The sequence below is a fragment of the Clinocottus analis genome, unplaced genomic scaffold, assembly GCF_023055335.1.
Source record: "Clinocottus analis isolate CAN_PGR_092001 unplaced genomic scaffold, fCliAna1.0.p SCAF_13, whole genome shotgun sequence".
In the NCBI taxonomy this organism is placed as follows: Eukaryota; Metazoa; Chordata; class Actinopteri; order Perciformes; family Cottidae; genus Clinocottus; species Clinocottus analis.
In genome coordinates this window covers 9,729,882-9,742,500 of record NW_027175854.1, presented here as the reverse complement: position 1 = coordinate 9,742,500, position 12,619 = coordinate 9,729,882, and the positions used below count along the sequence as shown (strand labels likewise).

General features: G+C 43.2%; 2 protein-coding genes across 7 annotated transcripts; one reads left to right on the top strand and one right to left on the bottom strand.

The window, feature by feature from the left end:
- Positions 1-106: 106 nt before the first annotated feature.
- wdr5 (WD repeat domain 5) lies at positions 107-5,068 on the bottom strand. 3 transcript variants are annotated; one of them, XM_068573791.1, is made up of 14 exons: positions 4,871-5,068; positions 3,732-3,842; positions 3,420-3,528; positions 3,053-3,126; positions 2,870-2,959; positions 2,654-2,743; positions 2,486-2,569; positions 2,346-2,401; positions 1,850-1,896; positions 1,558-1,633; positions 1,348-1,381; positions 1,145-1,219; positions 951-1,038; positions 107-564 (listed from the first exon to the last, which is right to left on the bottom strand). In XM_068573791.1, exons 2-14 carry the CDS (start codon positions 3,807-3,809, stop codon positions 464-466), a joined length of 1,002 nt encoding a protein of 333 aa, XP_068429892.1. In that variant the 5' UTR covers positions 3,810-3,842; positions 4,871-5,068; the 3' UTR covers positions 107-463. The 3 variants fall into 3 exon arrangements, with proteins under 3 accessions (XP_068429892.1, XP_068429894.1, XP_068429893.1); XM_068573793.1 differs by lacking the exon at positions 4,871-5,068 and adding an exon at positions 4,714-4,741; XM_068573792.1 differs by lacking the exon at positions 4,871-5,068 and adding an exon at positions 4,155-4,280.
- LOC137783631 (bromodomain-containing protein 3-like) lies at positions 4,451-11,834 on the top strand. Of its 4 annotated transcripts, none has more exons than XM_068573790.1 (11): positions 4,451-4,494; positions 6,729-7,062; positions 8,361-8,498; positions 8,586-8,721; positions 9,541-9,665; positions 9,764-10,039; positions 10,127-10,255; positions 10,358-10,513; positions 10,696-10,802; positions 10,892-11,166; positions 11,276-11,834. In XM_068573790.1, exons 2-11 carry the CDS (start codon positions 6,874-6,876, stop codon positions 11,377-11,379), a joined length of 1,635 nt encoding a protein of 544 aa, XP_068429891.1. In that variant the 5' UTR covers positions 4,451-4,494; positions 6,729-6,873; the 3' UTR covers positions 11,380-11,834. The 4 variants fall into 4 exon arrangements, with proteins under 4 accessions (XP_068429891.1, XP_068429888.1, XP_068429889.1 ...); XM_068573787.1 differs by lacking the exon at positions 4,451-4,494 and adding an exon at positions 5,506-5,577; XM_068573788.1 differs by lacking the exon at positions 4,451-4,494 and adding an exon at positions 5,584-5,797.
- The last annotated feature ends 785 nt before the right edge of the window (positions 11,835-12,619 follow it).

Below are 12,619 nucleotides of genomic sequence, written 5' to 3'. Positions count from 1 at the left end.
AATACCTGAAGCTTGATGTCAGTCACTTCTCCACCTTGAAGTCATTGAGGAGACGCTACAGTTAGTCGGACAAACTATTAAAAAAAGAAAAGGCAGAACACAGATGAATTGTAGAAAGGCCAAATAAGCCTTAACACATTTATCGTACGTTGGTACGGAGTCGTGACATCGGTGCTGTGGGGTTAACGCAGTGTCAGAAATACTGAAGCACCAGAACAGAGCATCAACATTGTTGTGAAGTATCATAAAAGTAAAAGTAAAAAGTCTCCAACTTCTACAAGATGTTGCCGTTTCTTCGGCCGATACTGTGTATGTGTGTGTGTGTGTGGTCGGTGTGTGTCATTTGGTTCTTCTGGTTGAACTTCATCTCCTGAAAGGTGGGTGGGGAGGGGGCTTCTTTCTTACATCAAAACAAAAAAATAGTTATGAGTGGCCCAAGAGATTAAAAAAAAACAACTGGGGCTTAGCAGTCGCTTCTCCATAGCTTGATGGTTTTGTCGTTTTCTAAAGCCGCAGACGCGATGATGTTCTCTGTCGGGTGGCAGGCAGTCGAAATGACGACGTCTGGAAAGGAGAGACGGGGAGGGGCAAGTGAAAAGGGGAGTTTTTAGAAACAAAACAAAAAATCTATTTGCTTACTAATACAACACCTGACAGTGGATTAAGGACAATGTCACGATATTGAGCCCATTCAGAATTAAAGGGACGGTTCACCCCAAAATCAAGAATGCACAGTTTTACCTGTCGTGCCATTATCAATCTTGACAGTTAAATCTGCCATAGAGATAACTACCTACTCTCCTCTGTACAAAGACACATGTGAAAAACTCTTTCCTGATATCAAGATAATCCACAGATCTTGTTGTGAGCAGTTGAACTTAGAAATTGTAATCCGGTGTATTTTTGATGTGGGGGTGAACCGTCTCTTTTCAGTTGAGTGTCTCCCGTACCTGTGTGGCCCTGGAGCTTCTGCACAATCTCTTTCGTCTGCAGGTTCCAGATATAAACCATGTTGTCCTCGGAGCCAGACACGATCCACTAGAAGGGAGTTTAAAGAGCGCGAGTTTAGAGAGCGCAAAGTAAACAAACTGTGCCGATGAGGCATTTAATACCAGGAAATCAAATACATGAAAAAAGTTTTCACCTTTCCGCCGGTGACTGAGAAGTTCGCAAATATGCAGTACTTCTCATTTTTGTGGCCAGTGTACGTTTTCAAGCACTGAAAGAAAGAAACAGGGAAAAGTCAATGTTCTGCATCACACAGACAAACATACAATCAGCAACTTAGTTTGTTTTGAAAAAGGAAGATTCAAGGAGAGAATTCAAGTGGAGGGGATCGCTGCTCACCTTTCCTTTGCTGTAGTCCCACAGCTTCAGCGTGCTGAGAAGCACAAATGACATCAGAGCACCCGTTAGAGCAGCTCACAACAACAACATGAAACCACGTTGTTCATCATATTGATTCCATGTGTATTCTTTTTGAGAGAACCTGCAGCTCATTGCCGCCCTCTGCTGGCGAGCAACCTGAACAACAGAACCGTGCACGGTGACACTCACTTGTCCAGTGTGGCAGCCAGGATGTATTTCCCGTTGGGGGAGAACTTCACAAACGACACGGGAGGGTTGTCGTCATCTGACAAGAGAGCAAGAACATGACAGTGGGAGCGTCGTCAGGGCAACAAGTGATACGTGATGAGATCCAAGTACTCTTCCCCACACACATTTTATGGTACTGCAATTCAGAACCAATTTGAAATGTATATGACTCATCACCTCAAATTAAATAGCTTTGTTACACAAAATGTAACACTGGAGGCCTGAAAACGCTGCACGCGACAGGTGACCTTACCTATGAGCGTCTTTAAACACTGCCCCGATGCCGTATCCCAGATTCGGCTGGTAACATAAACAAAAAGTTATTTCATTATTATAAACGATGAAGACGTTTCATCGCCAAGTAAATACGATGAATAAAACGGAAGCATAGCGTCGTCATTTCAGAACACCGTGTTAACAATGAGCATATATTCCTGTTGATTTAATCTCATAAAGAATATCTGTTATTTAATAAGTAGTCTGTCTTCATCATCCTCGGCGATCTCAATCAGATGTTGGACTTCAAACACTCAACTTTATTAAATAAACCTTTTAAAAGCAGGAAGAAATGAATAAATAATTAACAATGGCATGACCAACGTTGACAAATATATAAAACCCATTATGTCTTAAACTTTCTGCTCTAATGGCGACCGAGGCCTGACATTTGTCCACCGTATCTTTTAAAAAAATCTGTTCCTAAGGAAGGGCAACGTGTAGATCGAGATGAGCAGGCGGTTTGTTCTCACCAAAGGCCGTCGTAGCTACTGGACACGATCAGGGAGCCGTCTCTGTTGAAGTGAACCTGCAAGCCAAGACAGAGCATCGTGTTACCTTCATAAAAGCCTCTGATGATGGAATGAATAAATGACTAAAAAAAATAACTTACAGCCGAGACTGGGTCAGAATGAGCCGGCAATGTTTTCAAACACTTCCCGGTCTTCACGTCCCATATCCTTACACTTTCATCAAACTGGGAGCAGACAGAAATAAATTCAATAAAAAACAGACATGTTTCGATGATGCCGGGTCATTTTCATTTAAGCCTGGGACTTACCGATCCTGACACGATAAGATTGGACTGGGGGTTGAAGTTGCAGCAGAAGACATAGTTGCTGTGACCTTTTAGAGTTTTTAAGCATTTCCCCTAGATGAAAGAAGAAAAGAAATGTCAAATTCAAAAAAGGAAAAACTCTCAAATCGCAACCTGACCAGATTTGTCCTGCCACGTGATACAGTTGCTCAAATCGATAAAAATAATATGTGTGCTCACCGAGCTGACGTCCCAGATCTTCAGGGTTTTGTCGTCGGATGCGGACACCAGGAGGTTGGAGTCGGAGGACCAGGCCACATCGGATATGCCCTGAGGTATCATGGGAACATAACAGTCAAGGGGAGGACTGAGCGGAGCAGATAATGAGACCGCTGCACGAGGACGAGAATATGTGCAACTCACGAGTTTGTGTCCAGAAATGGTTTTCTCGAATTTGCCGTCGTACGCGCCCCAGATTTTGATGAGTTTATCAGCAGCTGAAAAGACAAAATAAACAAAAGAAGCGTTCAGTGTCGCTGCAGCCTCTGTGACTCTCAAACACACTACTCTAAACGAATGGTTCCCGGGTTATTTCTGACATGAAAACCTCTCAGCAGGATTTGATGACAACCATCTTCACTCTCTGCTTACATTATGGTCAAGGAGACATGCGGTTGTGAAGAATTTTCCTCCCTATTTATTTTTTTACTATTAATGGACGAAAACACTTAGTCGAGAAAATAGCTGTGGTGAAAGGGAAAATGGGGGGTTAAAAAAAAATGGGACTCACAGGAGCTAGCAAGCCATTCTCCACTGGGACTGAATTTGACGGAGGAGACGGCTTTAGTGTGGCCCGCTAGTGTGAATTTCAGGCTGTAGTTGGGCTTGGCGGGCGCAGACTGCGAATGAGAATAAAACACAACGTTTAGACATGCATGACAAACGAGCAAACATTTAGCCATCGACAAAAACTACAAGAACCCCCCCCCCCCCCCCCCGCCCACACCTCAAAATGCTGTCACTATTCCCACAATTTACCAACAGGGGAAATGCTGTCGTTGCAACAGAATGGGAAGCAGCGGATATCTAAGGGGATCCAAACCTTGCTTTGACTGGCAGATGCCGACGGGACGACGGGAGGTTTCGTGTCGGTCTCTGGTTTCTTATCTTCCGTTGCCATTTTGAGAAAATGAGCATCTATCGGAGCGTGGCCCTGGGAAAAGAAATGGAAGAGAGTTTAGCAACGAGACCCCTTCGAGTGCTGTCGCCTTCACAGACGAAACAAAGTCAAATAATATCAAACAACCCTTACAGTCAGGATTTTCTCTAATACAGATTAAAAAGGAAAACGTCATAAGGAGATACTTTGTGATTAGTCTGTGGTGTAAAGGTACAAAATGTGTGATTGCTTTAGTTGGACTTCATGACCTCCAATGGACCCACAGATCATTTCATGCCAGTGAATTTTACCTGTTCTGTCCAGTTCATGCCAGATTGTAAATTACAATAAATTATGTATGCTAACCGTGTAAAATATGACAGCTCTTTCATATAGTGGGAAGACCACCGACAGCTATAAACCCTCTCCCCTCTTTGAGGGTTTGATACTAGAATTCTCGGCAAATGTGCCCATTAAATCTACAGGTGAATGAAGCCTTTTTATTTTGTTTCTTTAGTCGTTAAAAAAAAGACACGAACTGTGTGTCTGCTTTCTATTTTAGCATCGTGGTATTTTTTTTTAAAAAAAAGGGGAGGAAACTAAAATTAGCCGTTAGCTATTGGGCTATCAATTAGCTAGCTAACGTCACCTGGCCGTTACGGCTAAAGGACGGAATGGAAACATTTTCCAACTGTCAGATGAGAGTGTAAGACTGGCTAGTTGGTATTAATAACAAAAAATCGTTCACGTTCATCCGCGTTTAAATGCGACAAAATGCGAAAACAGAAAATATTAAAACAAAGGGCGACACGGAACCCCTTCGGTTTTGTGAAGTTCGGCTCTGACAGCAGCTATCCTTGTGCCGTGCGTTGTTGCAGTTCAACATTAGGCGTTGAAACCCGACGGAGACTGACAGTAACTTGACCTTAAATCCACTGGTTTGATACGAGAGCTCAGATGAGTGCCAACGTGCAGCCCAGTCTGCTAGCGAGCCATTACCGCTGTTGACAAATTGGTCGAGCTGCCACGGAGGGGCCCTCCGCTCGAACGATACGGATTCAGTCATAAAAACCGATACTCACGGGGATTTAATGCAGCCTCGCGGTCAGATGGCGACTCCTCGTGAAGGTTGGAGGGAGAAACGCGCGTATTTCCTTTTTATTTAGGCGACTATGGAGGGAGCATACATCAATAAGGCTGGGTGCTCGCCTGCGAGGAGAAGCTCGGGAGAAGCGGGGAATGTGGTGCGCTGGTGCGCCTCTGCGCATGTGTGTCACTCTTAGAAGTAACGGAAGCTAATGAGGGACAATAAGTGTCAAAGGCAAATGTACCTGTTTCGTCACTTATGGGTTTTATTCTCTGTATTCCCATACACCCTCATGGGGAAAACAAACAATTATGCATGAATGTAATTTGCAATGTTAATTTGTCTTGTGTAATTAGTTTGGTGATTTGAATAGACTATTATGTCGTTTAATGTGCACTTTCATTATTCGTAAAGTGTAGGTTTATGGATTGTATGTCCTGCATACATTGTTTTTATTGAGACTATTATCAATTCGTTTGAGGCATGTCATTAAAATTTAAAATGTTTACCTCAAGGCAAATGTTGTTAGATAATGTCAATTAGAAGCAAACGAATACGCTGTTTGAAGTACAATTCCGCGGTCAAGGGATACTATGACACGAGCCACCCCACCCCAGCACAGTAGGTGGCGGTGTAGGCCAACGGTGGCGTACGAGCCGCCGGTGAAGCCGTCTGGGAAGGAGCGCACGTTCCTAGCGTCAGGTTTGTTGTTTCGGTCAGAAAGTTTTAAAGTTGGTCTGACGGGTGCCCTTTACCTGTTTGTTTGCTTGCTTATGTGGGTACTGCCCCTTAACCCAACGTGCATTCATAGAGAAATTAGTTAGTAAACCAACTAGCGTCGTTGTCCTAACGTTATATTATTTAGTTTTTGTATTACCCCCCCAGCGGGACCGTGTACGATACCGTTGTGTGACGATAACAGGTAACATTAGCCTGTAAGGTAACTCCGCCAAGGCTAAACTGTGAGCACTTGAGCTCCTTTAAGCAAAGCAAATGACTCTCGGGCTTTCTTGACTGTATGCTAAAACCCCCAAGGATGCGATGTGAGACTTAATTCTTCCAATTATTCTTTATTTTGTATGTGAGGACGCTGTGCACGTGCATTTCTTGACTGCTAGCTAGCCGAAGTTAAGCTAACTGCGTCCACAACTGAACGCTCGCTTAGTCTGTCGGCTCGTTTCCTCAAGCTCTTCTTGTCGTGTCTCAATGGCACGAGGTTAAAGCCATTGACATGTATTTACGGCTGTAAGTTCATGTTCCACTCGACTATAACTTACCTATGAGGATTCACTGTTCAAACCCACGTATTTAAAATCAATCTCTACCTTAATGACGTTTGACCAACTTTTGACGTGCACAGTTAGGATACAAATAACCCCACCCCAAAATCACAGGTTATACCAAGATAAGGGAAAAGTCACAATTAAACAGTAAGATAACGATAATCAAGTGGAACAAACACTTTAGCCATCACTCATATTAGGCCCTTCTTGGCTTCTCCAAAAAAAAAAGTCCTGAATCAGTTGCAGCAGTTGGAGCGCATGCAGCTGATGATGTAGAGAATCACAGGACAGATTCATGTCACATGAGCTTTTTCTAAATGTCTTTGCAGCTTAAATTGTGTCTCATGCTACAAGTTGGACTCAAGAGTGGACATCTTCAACTTGGCATGGAGTCTGTAGGAATTTTTTTCTGTGCCCGTTGGGCAAATCCAGACTTTAAGTGTTCGGGGGTTTGTGTAATCCACTTGTTTGTAGATCAGCCGTAGTTCCTTTCAATCACATTGACAGTCCTGAACTATAGGATCGATCTCTGATCTCCCACAATCGTAACTCTGTTTTTCACGTCCACAGATCACATTGGCTGGCATGAAAACTATAAACACAGTGAGCTGGCGTTCCCTCCGAGCCTTTGATGAGCTGACGGACGAGAGCAAAGGAATTCACAGGAGATAACGCAAACCTACGTTCGCCTGTCAGGAGACCAGTCCCAGCCATCATGTCAGCAGAGCTCGACCCTTCGCGGTTTGCAAACCCACCGCCTCCTGGGTTCACCAACCCCAACGGACCAGGCCGGAGAACCAACCAGCTGCAGTACATGCAGAATGTCGTGATCAAATCCCTGTGGCGGCACCAGTTCGCTTGGCCGTTCCACCAGCCGGTTGATGCAGTCGCTCTTGGGCTCCCAGTGAGTAGTGTGAAAGAAATTTCAGTGTTCTTTGAGCTTTTAAAAGATACTTTCAATCCAGAAATCATCATAACACATTGCTGTGTGCAGTGCTTGTTGTTAGTTAAAAATAGGTGTATATATATATTGACTGTGTTATTTTGTATTTTACTAACTGCTATTGGGATAAATATCCCTAATAAAAAGTGTATTTTCAAGGAAAAACTTTTATTTCAGCTATGATAGACCAGGCAAATACCATGTTATTCACAACCTAATTTAAGTGGTCTCTTGGCTATTGACGCCAGAACTAGGTTCATTGCGTTGTGCACTGTCTTTCACCCGTCTGAAATGTCATACATGTGTGTTTCTTGCCTTGCTGGATGGGGTCCGCTTTCCTCTTTTCTTTCACTGTAAAGTAAAACTGCTTCCAAATCCTTAAGTCTTCCATTTTCTTTTGTCTTTCTTTCATTGCCGCCTTTGATGTCGTTTTGCGCTCGCCAATGTTTTCTTTCTCTCCTTGGTTTTTGGTGGCTTCCCAATCCTCATCCCATTTAAGCAACACAACACAGTGCGTGTAGAGGCACCGGGATGTGGACTTGCACTCCCAATCCCATCCAATATTTCTGAAGCTCATACACGTAACAAATAACCGCAAGAATTTTCAGAAATAACCGTAAACCTGTATAAATGCATTTTTAGACCTGTCATACATGCTGGTCAGGACTGCCTTGATACTGCTAATTAAATGAACCAATCTAATGGAACTTTTTCTGGCAGTCTCTACTGTAGCTTCTAATTCCTCACAATTTAAACCGTGGAATACAGAGTAATATCCAGACAGTGTTTTAGAGTGAGGTGTTGCATTTAGAACGGGATTCCCTCCACCTTTTTTGAGCAGGGATGTAGAAATCTCTGAGGTTGATATCGCTGATGGACAGATAAAACCAAAACACATTGAGATACAATTCATCAAAGAAGATTTGCGGTTCATTACAACTTGGGTGTCGTTTACGTTCTTTGTATCCTTGTGATAACTTTGTAAACAAGCAAATCTTTGAGCAAGATGATCAGAAAACTCTTAGTGAGGAGGTGGAACTTAGAGTGAGGTGCTGAACACCAACGGACACATATGTAATAGTTTAACCGTTCACCTTCCTCTTCTCGAATTATCCTGGAAGTGAGAAATATTGAAACGTAGGTATTCCACACCAATAAACGTTTCCTCTTCAGATCCCTTTTCGAAGATGCGGGAGTGAGAAACATAAAGCAAGACGATAATCATCTGCCACGTTGACTGTTTTTCCCCCCCGAATCAGGATTATCATAAGATCATCACCTCTCCAATGGACCTGGGAACCATCAAGAAACGACTGGAGAACGACTATTACTGTAACGCGGGCGAATGCATGCAGGACTTCAACACCATGTTCACCAACTGCTACATATACAACAAGGTGAGGGGCTCCGTGACGGGGGAACGTGAAGTGGCGGTTGGCCTTGTGGGAATCCTAAAGCCTCACGGATTTCACTCTGCCCTCTAGCCCACAGACGACATCGTGCTGATGGCGCTCGCCGTTGAAAAGGTTTTCTTGCAAAAGGTTTCCCAGATGCCGCAGAGGGAAGAGGAGAGTTTACCCAACGTTCACAAAGGGAAGGACAAAAAAAGTAGCACTCCAGGTAATGAAGTCTTCTTGTATTCAGTCTATGGTACAGGCCACACTGCTTCAGGCCACTCTGCTTATATTTGGTTTAGTTACAATTTTTTTTCTTCTTTTTGTGCATGGACTCTTGCAGATCTTGCTCTCAGGTTGTTTTTATAAATTTGTGACAAGAAAACATAGTTGGTTCAATAACATGCACCAGTAAATGAAAAAGTAAGTGTAGAGAGTGTAAGTGAATAAATGCTTCAACAGCAATATCCTGAAAATATATAATAATAATAATAATAATAATAATAATAATAATAATAATAATATGATCATTACATGTCATCATATAATAATACAGGCAATAATTATAATAGCCATCATAATAGTTATGATCACATTGACATAGCAGTTAGGTATAAGGGCAGACCGGGGCAGCGGAGAGGCGTCTAATCAATTTAATAAAATCGAAAAGTTACACCCAGGGCTCCCTTTAAAATTTGTTTCTCACAACTTTTTATTTTACTCAAAACATTTTGACTATCATTGCAGTCGTTTTATCTTGGCACGTCTTGCGTATTTCAGCCTGCATGAGTCAGTGCCACCACAAGTCTCTTAATGGTTCAGTCAGCACGGAGATTACCTGCATCAGTGACCCTCTGCATCTCTTTTTTTTCTGTGTTTTGAAGAGACAAGGTCTCAAACTGTATGCCCTGTTCCTTGCAGGTCCTTTAGAGAAGTTGTATTTTTCTCCTTCACAGAAATTGTGTTTCCTCATTTTCCCCAAATGATAATGCATTCTGGAAATGCATACTGAAACCCCCTGTTTGTGTTTAATACACATATGCAGGTGGGCAGAATGAAGCTGATGCTACATGTCCTTCAGCTGCAACGCCCACAACACAGCCAAGCCACAGCAACACGCCCTCCAGCTCATCCTCGGTGCCAAAACCGCCTTCACAGACCTCCACAAAAGTGAGTCGCCGTTTACCTCTTCTTTGTGTTCGTTAGAAATCGCAGATCATTAGAAGAGCTTTCCCTCATTGTGGCTGTTGTTGTTTTCGTTTTAAAAGGAGAAGAAACGGCTGAAGCGCAAGCTAGACGGCACCGCTGATTTCGCCCCAGCGGCCATAACCGGTCTGAGTTGTGACAGCGCGGGCCGGGTGAAGGAGTCGCCAGGACAAGTAGAGGAGCAGATCAAGTATTGCAATAACATCCTGAAGGAACTGTTGTCCAAGAAATACATGACCTTTGCCTGGCCTTTCTACAAGCCCGTCGATGCTGACGCGCTGCAGCTCCACGATTACCACGACATTATCAAGTACCCCATGGATCTGAGTACTGTGAAGGTCCGAGCTGTGCACTCCCTTCATTGGTTTATCTCCCGGGCGTGGCGGTGGTTGTCTTGATGACCTTTTGCCTTTTTACGTTTCCAGCAAAAGATGGACGGAGGAGAGTACAACGACCCGCAAATCTTCGCTGCAGATGTTAGGCTCATTTTTTCCAATTGCTACAAATACAACCCACCCCATCACGACGTGGTCACTAAAGCCAGAAAACTTCAGGTGCTTTTTTGAATGACTGAATTTCATAATTAACAAACTTGGGCTGGGCCTTTTGGTTCACTGCATTCTCCCTTTTCGTCATTGTGCTTGTGTCTGTTTCAGGGTGTGTTCGAGAAGAGGTTCGCAAAGATGCCAGACGAGCGGGTGGAGCTGCCGTCGCCATCCAAGACTGCAGGTTTTGGAGGGGACAACTCTGATGATCTGGACGTGACGGAGGAGCGGGACAAACCCACCCAACTTGCCGAGGTCCAAGAACAGGTGAGGTTTCCACACACGCCTCTAACTCAGAGTTCCTTTTTGCTTCGCGACACCCGGGTTTCCTGATGGATTTGTTGACCTCTAGCTAAATTCTCTAGAGGTCTGCCTTTACTTACAAATACAGACATAGAATCTACACAACCTGGTGAAAAACCTCTGTGTTCTAACTGTTTCACGAACAGCTCTCTGCGTACTGTGAAGTCCCTGCGCTTCTACCAAAGAAGAAAAAAGAAAAGAACAAGAAAGAGGACAGCAGGCATCATCAAAGCCGTGCGACTTACAACTCCAGGTGGAACGTTTTAGATAACGGCAGAACTCTGTCTGAGTATGCCACCTCCACGTGGAGACCCTTTTGACTGATTTGTCTTGGAATTTCAGGACACCGTGGTTGGCAAGCGAAGTCTGGGATTCTGGTGACGAGAGTCTGCTGATGACGTACGACGAGAAGCAACAGCTGAGCCTCGACATCAACCGGTTGCCTGGCATGAAGCTGGGCCGCGTGGTGCACATCATCCAGAAACGGGAGCCCTCGATGCACGACACCAACCCCAACGAGATCGAGATCGACTTCGAGACACTGAAGCCGTCCACTCTGCGCGAGCTGCAGCGATACGTGAAGTCTTGTCTGTATAAGAAGTTCAAGAAATTGCAAAGTAGGTACCCTGTGTTTAACCTCAAGGTCGCTCACAAAACATTGATAACAACAGCATCTGTAGAAGTTAATTGTCAATGGTACTTCCTTTACCCCGTCCCCATTACCAGAGAAAAGCAGTCACACCGCGTCCCATCCCGCCAGCTGCAGCACTTCTTCAGATTCCACCACCACCACCTCCAGTGACTCCAGTTCGGAAAACAGCGACTCGTGACAGCTGCGATGTTTTTATTTATTTCTTTGTTTGGGACCAAAAGAAAGTTTTGCAAAACTGTTAAACATGCCTTCTTCTTCTTCTTCTTCTTTCTATTGGTCTCATGTTCAAATATCTAGATTCAGTCTGGCTGTTCTCACTCTTCCTTTATGAATCGTAATATCCGGCCACTGGTCTTTCTTATCAGGCGCTATAAATTCACTGCGGCACATTTCATACCGTCTGCGTTTAATATCCTGTCTCTATCATTCATTCTGCCCACACTGTTTAATTGCTGTGCAGGCCTTTCTCCAAACGCATCGTTGAAATGAAGATATGTTCTTCTCAACAGCCAAATTTTGTTTTTGTTGCACTCTCAATAGCAGCTCTTAAAGTTGAGAGGCACGTTTCTATTGTGGCACATGATTATACGCAAAGATATCAAGTCATGTGGAAAACAATAAAAAGAATCTTGAGCACGCTTCGTTATACGCTGTGTATATAGCTGTGTGAGACTGTGACATGGATATTCATCTTCATGATGCCAATGTATTATCCATTTAGTGGGTAGAAGGATTTTGGTTGCTGGTAAACAAAGGTACACTGCTACAACACATGTTGTACTGTAGAGAAGAACGGTTGGTCAAATGTGGAATATATATATATATATATATATATATATATATATATATATATATATATATATATATATATATATATATATATATATATATATATATATATATATACACACACACAAATATTTTATCATTCTCTCTTTTTTTGTATTACTGTTTAGCACTAATGCATGTAGCAATTTTCTTTTGTACCCCATTTTTATTTTGTTTAATTTATTTTTCTTGACGTCCACTTTGAATTTCAAGTATTTTGGGTATGCCGTCTGTGATTATTGTTCCAGGGCAGTTTAAAATACAGCGCTGGTGTAGTAACCTTTTGAAAAGAGCCACCCCAGGTTTTGGCATGCCTTTATCCATTGTGCTACGAATTACGTCCGTGGGATATTTTCAGCATGAGGCATTTAACTGCTTTCCCATCCAGGCGTCTTCACGGTGTGGTATGAAAGTCAACATGCAGCGACCTCAATAATCCATCAAAGTGAAAGTCATGTCCACCGGTACCCCTTTACTGGTATGTTAACTTTCCAAACCTGGAGTAACAATGTAACTTCAGAGAAATTATGGCTATCTGGTTCATGTTTCAAGTCTCTAGAATTTAGATTTTGTATTCTGTTTCAACAAAA

What these genes read in the sequence shown, in the direction of transcription:
- LOC137783631 (XM_068573790.1), top strand. Translation starts at nt 6,874, where the DNA reads ATGTCAGCAGAGCTCGACCCTTCGCGGTTTGCAAACCCACCGCCTCCT. An exon ending in TTGCCGAGGTCCAAGAACAG is followed by an intron (nt 10,514 to 10,695) that starts GTGAGGTTTCCA and finishes TTTCACGAACAG; the next exon opens with CTCTCTGCGTACTGTGAAGT. An exon ending in GAAGTTCAAGAAATTGCAAA is followed by an intron (nt 11,167 to 11,275) that starts GTAGGTACCCTG and finishes CCCCATTACCAG; the next exon opens with AGAAAAGCAGTCACACCGCG.
- wdr5 (XM_068573791.1), bottom strand. Translation starts at nt 3,809, where the DNA reads ATGGCAACGGAAGATAAGAAACCAGAGACCGACACGAAACCTCCCGTC. An exon ending in CCATTTCTGGACACAAACTC is followed by an intron (nt 2,960 to 3,052) that starts GTGAGTTGCACA and finishes ATGATACCTCAG; the next exon opens with GGCATATCCGATGTGGCCTG. An exon ending in ATTCTGACCCAGTCTCGGCT is followed by an intron (nt 2,402 to 2,485) that starts GTAAGTTATTTT and finishes CTTGGCTTGCAG; the next exon opens with GTTCACTTCAACAGAGACGG.